Source organism: Nestor notabilis, unplaced genomic scaffold (assembly GCF_000696875.1).
Source record: "Nestor notabilis isolate BGI_N333 unplaced genomic scaffold, ASM69687v1 scaffold33153, whole genome shotgun sequence".
NCBI lineage: Eukaryota > Metazoa > Chordata > Aves > Psittaciformes > Psittacidae > Nestor > Nestor notabilis.
The window spans coordinates 13654-25690 of record NW_009922023.1 but is presented as its reverse complement, the minus strand read 5'-3'; the positions used below and the strand labels follow the sequence as shown (position 1 = coordinate 25690).

Here is a 12037-nt window from a genome sequence, read left to right as displayed (position 1 = left end):
AATCTTGGCTCTGATTTGCATATGCTCCAGTTATTTCATTGCACCAAATACTACACGTGTTTTATATAGGGGCTTGAGGCTTACTGTGTGTTTGTGATATGCTTTGAGATTCTCTGATGGGAGGTGTTACCTAAATACAAGTAATTTAACGTTTAAGTGTCTAGAATTCCCAGTGGACATCTGCACTCGAGCCCTGCTGCCATCACAAATGAAAAACATTTGGAATCCCTAATGTGATTTTTAATGGACATATGTTCATAACACAGTGCCACCAATTTGGCATATTTAGTGTCTTCTCGAGAGAAGCCCACAGTTTGTATAGCAAGATTGTGGGAGGTTAGGATTGCAGTGTGAGAAAATTTGCACAACACCTGCCTGACTATAATTTAATTGGCAGAAACTAATGCTCTGGGGTTGGGGATTTTTTCCTCTGCTCAAAACCGAAGAGACACTAGGATAAATCCTGCTGTCTTACACTGTCATATTTAAGATTTTATTGTGACTTTAGTCATGCTGTAATATGATCATTTTCTGGTCCACTCTTTTCTGTTTTACTCACAGTTGTTATTTCTGTATATAATGACTTACCTGGCCAGCAGGAAAGACTCAGTACTTTTGTACTTCACAAAAAAGAGGTCTACTTAGTATTACTTAAGATTATGCCCCATTTTATTTTTAATGATGTACTTAATGAAATGTTTTAAAAGGAAAACAGTTGGCTAAAATATTTCTGATCAGATCCATCAGCAACACAGTATGTGGACTCCAAAGATAAACACCACTGCTGTCATTATTAAGTTGTCTTTGTTTTTACCTTTGCTTATGGCAGAGTCCCATCTGAAGCAGTCTTTAGCACCTTTTAATCCTACCAGACTTTTGTTTTCCTTTCAGAAATATTTGGCCTTGCAGCACATCAAGGACAGCCCCTTTTACTTCACTGTTTTCTTCCCTTCACGTTTACAAAACATAATAAAAAGCTTTGCAGGAGAGATAGAGGATGCGGTCCCAGGGGAAGCGTTCCTGCAGTGTGGGATTCAGCTCTAGAGTTTCAGACTTGCAAGGCAAGACAGAGAGCTGCAATCCTGACGGTGCTGCTCTGCCAGACCTGGCTTTTCAGGGCTTGCAAGTCATCACTGGCTGCCTCAGCAAAACCCTTGCTGGAAACATCTCATTGACTTCACGAATCTAAGCAGGTGGTGGGCTATTGAATATCCTTTATATAAGATACATCAATTCTGTTGCTTTTAGAAATTCCCTGAAAGTTAGCTGGGATTCGCATGTTTCCTGTTCTACAGACTGTCATTGACAATATTTTACATGCATGGTGAAAGCCCCATTATATAAAAAATGGTAGTTTGGCGTGAAAGCACCACCTCATCCAGGCTCAAAAGGCTTTCGGAGTAAGCAGAGTGAGATGAAATGGCAGCAGAGTTTTTTCTAGCTTTATCTGAACTATTTCAGCCTTCACACACCCAGACTACACAGACATGAAGATCAGCCTTTCTTTATGGACATGATGGTCTAAAACAGAAGAGGGCATGGTAGAGGGCTGAAAGACAGACAGGCAGGAACAGCTAAAGGCAAGACCTCAATATATCTTGAGGACACACTCTAACCCTCAGAATTATAGGAGTAGTACTGGCTGTTGGTGGTGTACACTGCCACAACACATATGTATATGTCTGCTTATGTACACGTGCATACAGTGCACTTCACACGTGTAACGAAGTGTGCAGCCACATTCCTGAGCTGTTTTGCACCTTTGAGAACTAATTTAAAGATGAGTTAATATTTCATGACCCCATAGGACTCCCAGTAAAATAAAACTTAACATTTGAAGGAGTGGATTAATTACTGAGACAGTTGCTGATCTGCCTCCTTTGAGCTTATAGCAATAGAAAACAGTCGTTCAGTATGTAAGAGCCTAAAGCAAGCCATAAGCAAAAACTTTCTCTCCCTCACTGAAGGAAACACAACATTTAGATTTATATTGCTTGGTTTTTTAGAATTGCATGGACAAAAATAAGGCCTCCAGGCAGGCATATATAGTGGTTAATCAAACCTGTCAGTGCTTACTGTTGAACTTTATCCCTGAAGCAGGCAATGTTCCCAAGGTGAGTAAACAGACCTTGGACGAGCCTCCACTTCACAGCCAACTAGCGAGCATCTGCCTGCAAAATGCGCCAACTGTGCTTTGCCTGGATGACCTCTGTGTTCTCAGTTCCAGATACTCATTGCAATCAACCTTTTCCACACATTGAGAAGTTGTGACACTTTTGGTTTCAAAGCCAAACTGGATCAAAGTTTGGTTAAACTGCTAAATTTTGTAACTGCTTCAAACCAGCAAACCCAGGAGCTAAGAATCACCGCACTCAGCATTCATTAATGAAACCTGTTAAATTATTACCCCTCATCAGAGCTGCTTTGTTGACAACTCTGCATGATGACAGTGTCAGTGGCACTGTCCCAAGACACATCCAGTGGTGACGTAAAGGACAAGCTTCCCTCACCTCACTAGTGGGATGGACACTACTACAAAATAGGTATTTAAGGAAGGAGAACACTTCCTTGGAAAACAGTGATTGCAAGAATAAGCTGAAGCAAGTGGAACGGGATCAACTGAAAGGGACAGCTAAATCCTCTCTGACACTCAACTCAATCTTATAAAAGACAGTAAGTAAAATGGTCCTTATTTTTTTCCAGCTTGAAATTACCAGTGATCCAAATTCTCTATGTTGATTTTAAAGCAGAATACATGATCAAAGCTATTACATATTCTACTTTGTACATTGTTGCATTGTTAGGAAGCTTATTGGCACTGGTTAGAATGCTAACACACCCAATATATTCGATTTTAGATTGTGATCCGTATTTCAAAGCCGCCAGCAAGATTCACTACAGGTTCAGCAATGCCCCCCCAGTTGAAAACAGAGGTAAATGTCATGCCCAAAGTCGTTCAGGGGGACTTTGAGAGCCTGCCTCCAGAAGCGAGGAATTTCATTGAAAGCAATGCCAAGCTGTGTCAGCCTGAGAGCATTCATATCTGTGATGGCTCAGAAGAAGAAAATAAAAAAATTCTGGACATCATGGTAGAACAAGGCATGATCAAGAAGCTGGGCAAGTATGAGAACTGGTGAGTAGCCTAAAAGAAGTCAAGTATCATCTCAGAATTGCAATATGTATTTTCTATCCTGTTTACTTTTAACACTGCTTATAACCGTTCAATATTTGCTTTCCATGAACATTTTGGCACTGTAGCTTACATAGCTGAAATACTCAGGGAAGGCAAACTTTTCCCTCTAAAAATTAACATAAAGCATATTATTCATTGGACTATCAACTCTACATTGTCTCTATTGATTAGCTACATCAGGGAACTGAAATAATGTCATGAGACTTATGTAACTAATCATTAGCAATAGTTAAATATTATTTAGCAAATACATCTTTTGAAGAATTCTGCTATTTTAGTCAATTAGTTTATTCATCAAATACTTTCTTGTGGCATTCAAATAGCTCTGTGGGTGTTCAAATATTATTCAGTACAGGCATTATTCATATCGTGCCGATGAGCTTTGACTGTAATATATTCAGCAAATACTTTTTTCAAATATTTCATCATCTCTCTGAACTAACCCAATGTGAAAGGAGAATATTAACAACAAGTACATACTTAGGAATTACGTGCCGACCAAGAGATCTTCATGGAAGAAATCTGCAAAGACTTTTGAATAACTAAGTGCAGGAATTTGGCAATCTGTTTGCAGACTATTTGGGAGAGAAAAGGGCAAGATTCACCAGATAAATTATTCATTGTTAATTATATGCTTAGCTGTAGTGATGATGGTTATGACAGCCCAACTAGAACATTTTTATGCTCGTGGAAAATGTCTGTGCACAGAGGTGAAAATGTAAAACAATCTTCTCTATTGTAAATAGATGGCAAAAATTCTTTAGAGGGGAAAAAGAATCCCCTTTAACAAACTCCTACACTTCTTATGATCATGCTTATACTCAGTATTTCTTTTGTGATGCCTCTAACTTAAAGGACTATGTAAATCCACTAAGCTGGATTCTGATCCCACAGGCACTTAAACCAACACTTAAAAGTACTCACTTGGCATCCACTTCACTTGAGGCATCATTTTGTGGTCCCCATGCAAAACAGCTTCACACTGATGAGAATGAGAATTAAATGAGATTAACTTTTCCCTGGAAGTTAGCAACAGAGAATAAGACTGAGATAAGAGGCAAAGGAATATTAACATGTTACTAAAATTTCCTAGGCCATATAATTTGTTATTCGAACTGGAAAGTCTTGAAACAATTTGTATGAGAGAATGTACCTATCTGATTTTTGAGATTGTCTGTTACGCTGGCTCTGTCACTGTAGTTTTAGCCTTACAAAGCATTGTACCCTCTTGTACTAAACCAGTCCCACAGAAGGGTAAAAAGTAGTGTATATATGTAACTAAAATCTAATTTCCTGATTTTTGATGAAATGCAGCTGGTTGGCTCTCACCAATCCAAGAGATGTGGCAAGAATTGAGAGCAAAACTGTCATCATCACTCAAGAACAGAGAGATACCACTCCAATCCCTAAAACTGGAACTAGCCAGCTGGGCCGCTGGATGTCTGAAGAAGACTTTGAGAAAGCCTTCAACACCAGATTCCCAGGCTGCATGCAAGGTGGGCAAGAAAAGGATGGTTGTTGATATAGGACTTCTAGGATTACAGAGGCGCTACTATTTCTAGTTACTGTAATCATTAAAGAAAGCATTAAAGAAAGATTTTAGCTGAAAGTTTAGGTTTATATCCCCTTGTATTAGTCACTTGGTGGCTTTCATCCAGATCTTTACCATAGATCCAAATGTCTGTGCAAGGACAGTGCTCTGTCTCCTTCCAGCATTCTTCTCTCCATAAAGATGGGCAAAAAAAGGTAGAAAAATTGTGACTTTTTTCAGCACATCACACAGGTACTAAGCAGCAGACAGGAAGACCTGAGGTGAGAATGGAGGACCCCCATACTCAGCAATAATTACTGGTTGAGTGACTTACAGCAAATGGAGAACTTGGCCTCCACCCACATTTACCACTGGCTAGACGATTTGAACAGCTGCTTTCAGCATTTAAGATAAAACTTATTGCTACAGAATTAGACAAACAGAAAGCTGCAGCTCTTTAAACATCATCAGAAACACCCACAAGACAAACAGCTTTTAAAGGAGTGAGAAACAACCTCCACGTTCATAGAAATAATTTCCAAAGTTCCTTGCTTTGCTCTTTGACTCATCTTGTCACTCCCTGTTTTCCAGGACGTACAATGTATGTCATCCCCTTCAGCATGGGACCTGTTGGGTCTCCTTTGTCCAAGATTGGGATTGAGCTGACAGATTCACCGTATGTAGTGGCCAGCATGAGGATCATGACACGAATAGGAACAGATGTTTTGAAAGCCCTGAACAATGGGGAGTTTGTAAAATGCCTTCACTCGGTTGGATGTCCTCTGCCACTAAAAGGTAAGAGACATTAAAAACTGTCACCCCCGGAAATCGCAGGGGCATGGTTTAGAGCTGACTCCGTGTTCTCAGCACATGGGAGACATGAGCACATAGAAGACCAAGGTGGTTTCTGTTACAGCACTAGGTTCAGAATGCAAAGGAATCAAAGCACAATGAGGGTTTAATGGAAAGGAGATTATTATTCCTAGTACTTACAGGGGATTTCCTTTGAAGCATCTGGTATGGGTTGCTGTCAGAGGCTTGATGCTGATGAAACACTACTATGATCCAGCATGGAAATGGCTGCATTCATGAGTACAACATTCTGTTTTGCAGAACCATTAATCAACAACTGGCCATGCAACCCGGAGTTAACGCTGATTGCTCATCTCCCTGATCGCAGAGAGATCATCTCATTTGGCAGTGGTTATGGAGGAAACTCCTTACTGGGGAAAAAATGCTTTGCTCTCAGAATTGCCAGCAGAATTGCCAAGGAGGAGGGCTGGCTAGCTGAGCACATGTTGGTAAGAGCTATTAAATCATGTGTGTTTGAACAGCCATCAAACCCTAAATTAGCTCAACACAAATACATCTTGCTATCAATGAAATTAGTCTCATATAGGTAGTCCTGTGACATTCGATAGGAATTTATCGCATGGCAGGCTTATGAGAAATAGGAAACTGCTTCAAGGTTAAGTACCAAACATTTAAAAATAGTATCTATGAAACCAGAAACCAAGAAAGATTTGGAAATTCTGACTGTGGCTACTTGTAGACAGACCCATGTACTTGAGCAGAGCTTAAATATCACCACTGAGCACCCACATTGCCCCTGCAAGTCTAATAGCAAAAGATAACAGAAGTTTTAAAAATTGTCTTTCTTACTATAAAAAGGTCTAAGCACTCAAAAATCCGCAAATACTAGATTTTTCTAAATGAGTTCTGCTGTGTACCCCTCCTTTACTTTCTGCTGTCACTTAAACATTCTACTACCATAAAATACCACTGGAAAAAAAAAACACAAACCCACTGAAAAAATACGTATTTCAAAGTGCATGAGAGAAGAGTCTCAGAAAAGAGATCTGTGGACTCTAAGAATTGCATAAGTATCATCCATGAAGTACTTTCACTTCTCTCCAGTCATGCAGCCAAAAAAATATTGCCTAGTTTTCTTCTGTCTCAACTGAGAAACAGCGGTATCCAGTCAGTGTATCTTTAATAAGCAAAATAAAAATACATGTTTGAATTATGTAAGTCTGACATTTTTAGAAATATAAGAAAACTCAGATGTGCTAAAGCGAAAAGTAGACTTCTTTGATTAATAACATACAGTTTAAGTTATTTGTCAACTATGTTACGTGGTGCTTCTTCTGTAGGAACAAATTTGCATAACTAAATATTTTGTCATTACCACTTGCTGGGAGACAATCTTCAAAATGAAAAGTGGAAGAAAAAAAGACCATGTTTAACAGTTGCATTAACTTTTCAATAGATCCTGGGCATTACCAATCCAGAAGGTGAAAAGAAGTATTTTGCTGCAGCATTCCCTAGTGCATGTGGAAAAACTAACTTGGCTATGATGAACCCAAGCCTGCCAGGATGGAAAATTGAGTGTGTGGGTGATGATATTGCCTGGATGAAATTCGATGAACAAGGTATGGAGATTGTTTTATGTATGGATGAATGAGGTATGGATTGTTTTATAGTCCAGTGTGGGTTGCTTTTAGGTGCAGCGAGACATGCTACAAAATTCTGGATAGAATTAAACCGTTTTGATTTCCTTATATTTTGTCATTTAACTTTCAGGCAACTTAAGGGCAATCAATCCAGAAAATGGCTTTTTTGGTGTCGCCCCTGGAACCTCAGTCAAAACAAATCCCAATGCTATTAAAACCATATTCAAGAACACCATCTTTACCAATGTAGCTGAAACCAGTGATGGAGGTGTCTATTGGGAAGGCATTGATGAACCATTACCACCAGGAATAACACTGACTTCATGGAAGAACAAGGACTGGACCTCAGATGATGGTAACTTGGCCCATTCCACAGTGTCTCTTGGTTTTCTCTTCTGAATTCAAGACAATTCTGCAATTAACGACCTTTTTATTGTATTCTGTACAGGGGAACCTTGTGCTCATCCCAACTCACGATTCTGCACTCCAGCCAGCCAGTGTCCCATCATGGACCCTGCATGGGAATCGCCCGAAGGTGTGCCCATTGAAGGGATAATATTTGGAGGCCGCAGACCTGTTGGTAAGAGATAACAGCAGCCACATAAAGGCTGAAGTGCTGACCACAGGAGGGCTGAAACACAACTGGGCATAGGCACAGGTTTTGCTTTCACAGCTGCACAAGCAAGGAACTAACCATGTTAGTCTAACTTCTCCATGTTAGCCTTTGACAGCCACTGCTATTTCAATGTCTGAATTGTTAGATGTTAACATAAAACAGGTAATAATAATCAAGAGCTGGAGAGAGAGATCAGGACTCACTAACCTGGGTAATACACACAGGAAATTGCTATACTTGTCTCAATTTGCTTGCAGTTTAACTAGTTCACAGAGGAAATGGTTAGAGAAATGAACCAGTTGCAGACAGTTTACAGAAAAGGAAGCAAAATAAATTGATTTGTTAAGGGTCACCTAAAGGTGGAAAAGTAGGAGTCCGGTGTGAGACTAGGTCTGAGTCTAATATGACCACAGCACCAGATTCTATTTCTAGTAGAATTTGCTGGGGATTCTGAGGTCCCAGATAACTCCTACTGAGCAACTAAACACGGATGTGTTCAGTAATCAGCAGCCAGTTTTGAAACATATGTATAAACATCTTTGCTAAGAGGGCAGGAAATGACCTGACTAAAAAAAATAGGAAAAATTAATACATTATACAGTAACATGCATTCAGCAGTACCTCAGGTAGCAAAACCTGTTAACAAAAATGTTTCTGGACCTCTAATTACTGAGGTGATTTTGTTCTTTACAGGTGTGCCTCTTGTATATGAGGCCTTTAACTGGCAACATGGAGTATTTATGGGAGCAGCTATGAGATCTGAAGCAACAGCAGCTGCTGAGCACAAAGGTAAATCAACATTTAATCTGCCCACCTATATTAAGAGCAATCCTCTCTGGAGTACCTGCTCTGTCCTCCCGCCCTGCTCTTTCACGTTTCAGTCTTGGCAGCTAATTTTGCAACCTGAGCATTTTCACAACAGAAAATATTTGTACTGGAATTAAAAGCCAAATTCCCTGTAAAAGTCAAATTAAGCAAAATAATCCCCTAGGTGGCAAGCATAGAGAACAGGCTTCAGGCATAGGGTTGCTGAAAGCCTTGATATGGAGGTTTTGTTACAGTCTGGGATAAATAAATTTTCTCTTCTGCTAATGCTCAACATAAATATGTGAATGATGAAAGCCAGCTCTTGAGGATCTTCATTTAAGCTGCTTGACCTGAGATTTAAGAAATTTAATTTCCACTGATTACAAAAATTAATTTCATTTGTACTTCTTTTTTTTTGTACATCAAGGATAATGCCTGTATTGTTTCTTAAAGCTCTTTGGTTCAGACATAGAAGGGTAATAAAGGGTACTAAACCCTGGGAGGATGTGAATCTTTGTGCTTTAGAATAAATGTGCTATTTATTACCTTCCATCCTCCATTTGTGTTTTGAACAGGCAAAATCATTATGCATGATCCATTTGCCATGAGGCCTTTCTTTGGCTACAACTTTGGCAAATACTTGGCCCACTGGCTCAGCATGGCACATCGTCCAGCTGCAAAACTACCAAAGATCTTTCATGTTAACTGGTTCCGGAAAGACAGCCAAGGGAAATTCCTGTGGCCTGGCTATGGAGAGAATTCCCGTGTGCTGGAATGGATGTTCAACAGAATTGAAGGGAAAGCCTCTGCCAAGCCAACTGCCATAGGTTACATCCCTGCTGATACTGCTTTGAACTTGAAGGGCTTAGAAGATGTTAACTTGACTGAACTGTTTGATATTTCCAAAGAGTTCTGGGAAAAGGAGATAGAAGAAATCAAACAATACTTTGAAGTGCAAGTTAATGCTGACCTTCCCTATGAAATAGAAAGGGAAATGCTTGCCTTAGAGATGAGGATAAAACAGTTGTAGCTGATCAAAGGCACAATTATTTATCAATCCACACATAAGGACAAACACATTTTACCTGATCACCACTGGAAACATAACAGCACACTGATGGGCAGAGGGGTTATAATGAAAGTAGGTCTTAGTTTAGTTAGAATATAGACAAGGGCATTCTAGAAGTAACTCCAGACCTAATGATTTATAACTACATCAGTTGTTGTGAATAGATGAGCAGCTGTGGGAATGTATATGCACATGGTCTTCAAAACCCTGATCTGTCACTTGCATGCACATATAGTCATGATGTGTGTAAATTGTTTGCTTAGTTCTGCATATACAATCCAAGCCAATCCAGCCTTCAAGGTGTAGCACATTGTTTCCATCACACAAACCTCTAGAGTCTCAGGCTCTACAGGAAAGAAGAAAGAAAATTAGGTGCTGTATATATGTATTACCTAAATATATTTCATGGCTTAAATATTTTTTAGAAAAATGGAGTTGTAACTTTTATCAGAGTGAAGGATGACTCTGTATTACTAATGCATATTTAAGATATTGCTATTATATATGACTCATGTTCCTGTGATTTCCAGATGTTTTGAATAGCTTGTTCTTTAAACTATTGAAATAAATGTTTATACAAAATATGACCTTATTTCTAGTATTCTCACTGTTTCTAAACTACATGCATATAAATTGGGCCTCCTGTCAGTACCACAGCATGGGAAGAACTTCACATGTGGAAGTTAGATGTTGACTAGCACTGATCTGCTGCTACTCCTAAGCCAACTAATTTAAGCCACATACTGTCTTTGAAACTTCTATTCAAGCCAAAAGAATGATCCAGAAATGATGATAGCAGCTGCAAGCAGTCCTCCAGCTGGGGACATGCTCTCCAGAACTGGGCATTGTTAGTTACTTCAGGCATTTATTAAATAAACCACCCTCTAGGAAAGCCCCATATTAGGACCTTGTTCATTTGCTGAAGCCTTGGGTTTTGTCTCTGTTCCACAGTACCTTGGCTTTTGCAAGAATACCTATTGGAGCTGTTGAAGCCAAGACAATCTGGGAAGAATTTTCTGGATTTGTAGAGATGCCTAAAGCCTTAGAGCTCAATGAAAATAGGGATAGGATCCTGTGTTGGCTTCCTTGTAGAAGTTACTAAACCAACCCCATGTTCTTCCAATTAAAGGTATCCTTTATGTGCTTCCCATGTCCCTGGCAGGTATCCGGCTTTTTCACTTTGAATGCTTGATCTCCCAAAATGTATTGCAAATATTTGCTTAGCAAAAAGAAAATCACTTACGTTATGTAATAAGCCTTTTTATAGACCCTGCTTCCTTGCAAAACAAACAGTACCAGGGCTGGTCAACAGATGCCCTTCGAAGTTTGCTAGGAGAGGTCACACAGCCTGAAAAGCCTCTAACTATCTCCTGACTCCATGTTCAGGACTTAACACAAACATCATCAATTCTGGAGCAAGTAACACAGCAGAAGTCAATAGGCAGATCGCACAACAACCAGACAATAGAAAGCTGTGATGAAAGCAGAGCCGAGTAGTGCAGCATCTGTAGAGATCATCTTCAGTTGACCTGCTTGCTGGTCAAAAAACACATTTGCATAGATGTAGGTCTCCTATAGGGTCATCTTTAGCCTGTGTACTCTTGAATGGTCTCCAAATTAGAAGAAAAATCAAGGTGGAACACAGTAAATAAGTCAGAGGAAGTAAGCCAAGAGAGACTAGTATATGCACTCCTCAGATTCAAGGACTATTATCATGTATATAAACCCAAGTTGTTTATAAAGTTATTCTCTAAATAGTTGATAAAAGGCTTGGGCTGTTCCCAAACTGATAAGACAGTATTGGACCTGGCATTTGGATGAGTCCAAGGAAAAACAAGAAGGTCTAAGAAAATCTGTCATATTCATACCAGAGAGTTATGGCCACTTACAGTCCAAGTTTCTTATGGACCTGATGAGAGGATCCCAGTCCTAAGCAGTGCTAAGATGTTCCAAGCATGGTTTGAAATGCTGCCCAGGAGATGTACAGAAGCTTGGGGCTTTCCAGAGCTCTCTGAGCAGCTCCAGTGTGCTGTTCTGCCTTCTCAAACACAACCAGGCTCAATATTCTAAGTGTTACAGAAGAAATAACTCATACTTCATGCCAGAGGAATCTGTGTCAAAGGCCCAAAGCCAGAAGACAAATGGACATGGGAGAAAAGAGCAACAGTTGTCCCATAAAATGCTGCTCATTGAGGAGATAGGTACCATCATCCTGGGCCAACTTAACTGTGATCTTGCAGCACACACCCAGCTAGCACAATTTGCATTACAAGATGCTAACTGCCTTGAAAACATCATACCCCCAGCCCAAAACACTGGATTTCATACTTTGACTAAACCTTCATCTTCTCCTCAGCCCAGGAGGTTG

At 39.8% G+C, this 12037-nt stretch overlaps 1 protein-coding gene across 1 annotated transcript; it reads left to right on the top strand.

Moving 5' to 3' along the window:
* The first annotated feature begins 2864 nt into the window (after positions 1–2864).
* On the top strand, positions 2865–10254 carry PCK1 (phosphoenolpyruvate carboxykinase 1 (soluble)). The gene is made up of 9 exons (XM_010011423.1): positions 2865–3133; positions 4508–4689; positions 5316–5519; positions 5838–6025; positions 6994–7156; positions 7308–7532; positions 7626–7757; positions 8487–8582; positions 9176–10254. Exons 1-9 carry the CDS (start codon positions 2910–2912, stop codon positions 9628–9630), a joined length of 1869 nt encoding a protein of 622 aa, XP_010009725.1. The 5' UTR covers positions 2865–2909; the 3' UTR covers positions 9631–10254.
* The last annotated feature ends 1783 nt before the right edge of the window (positions 10255–12037 follow it).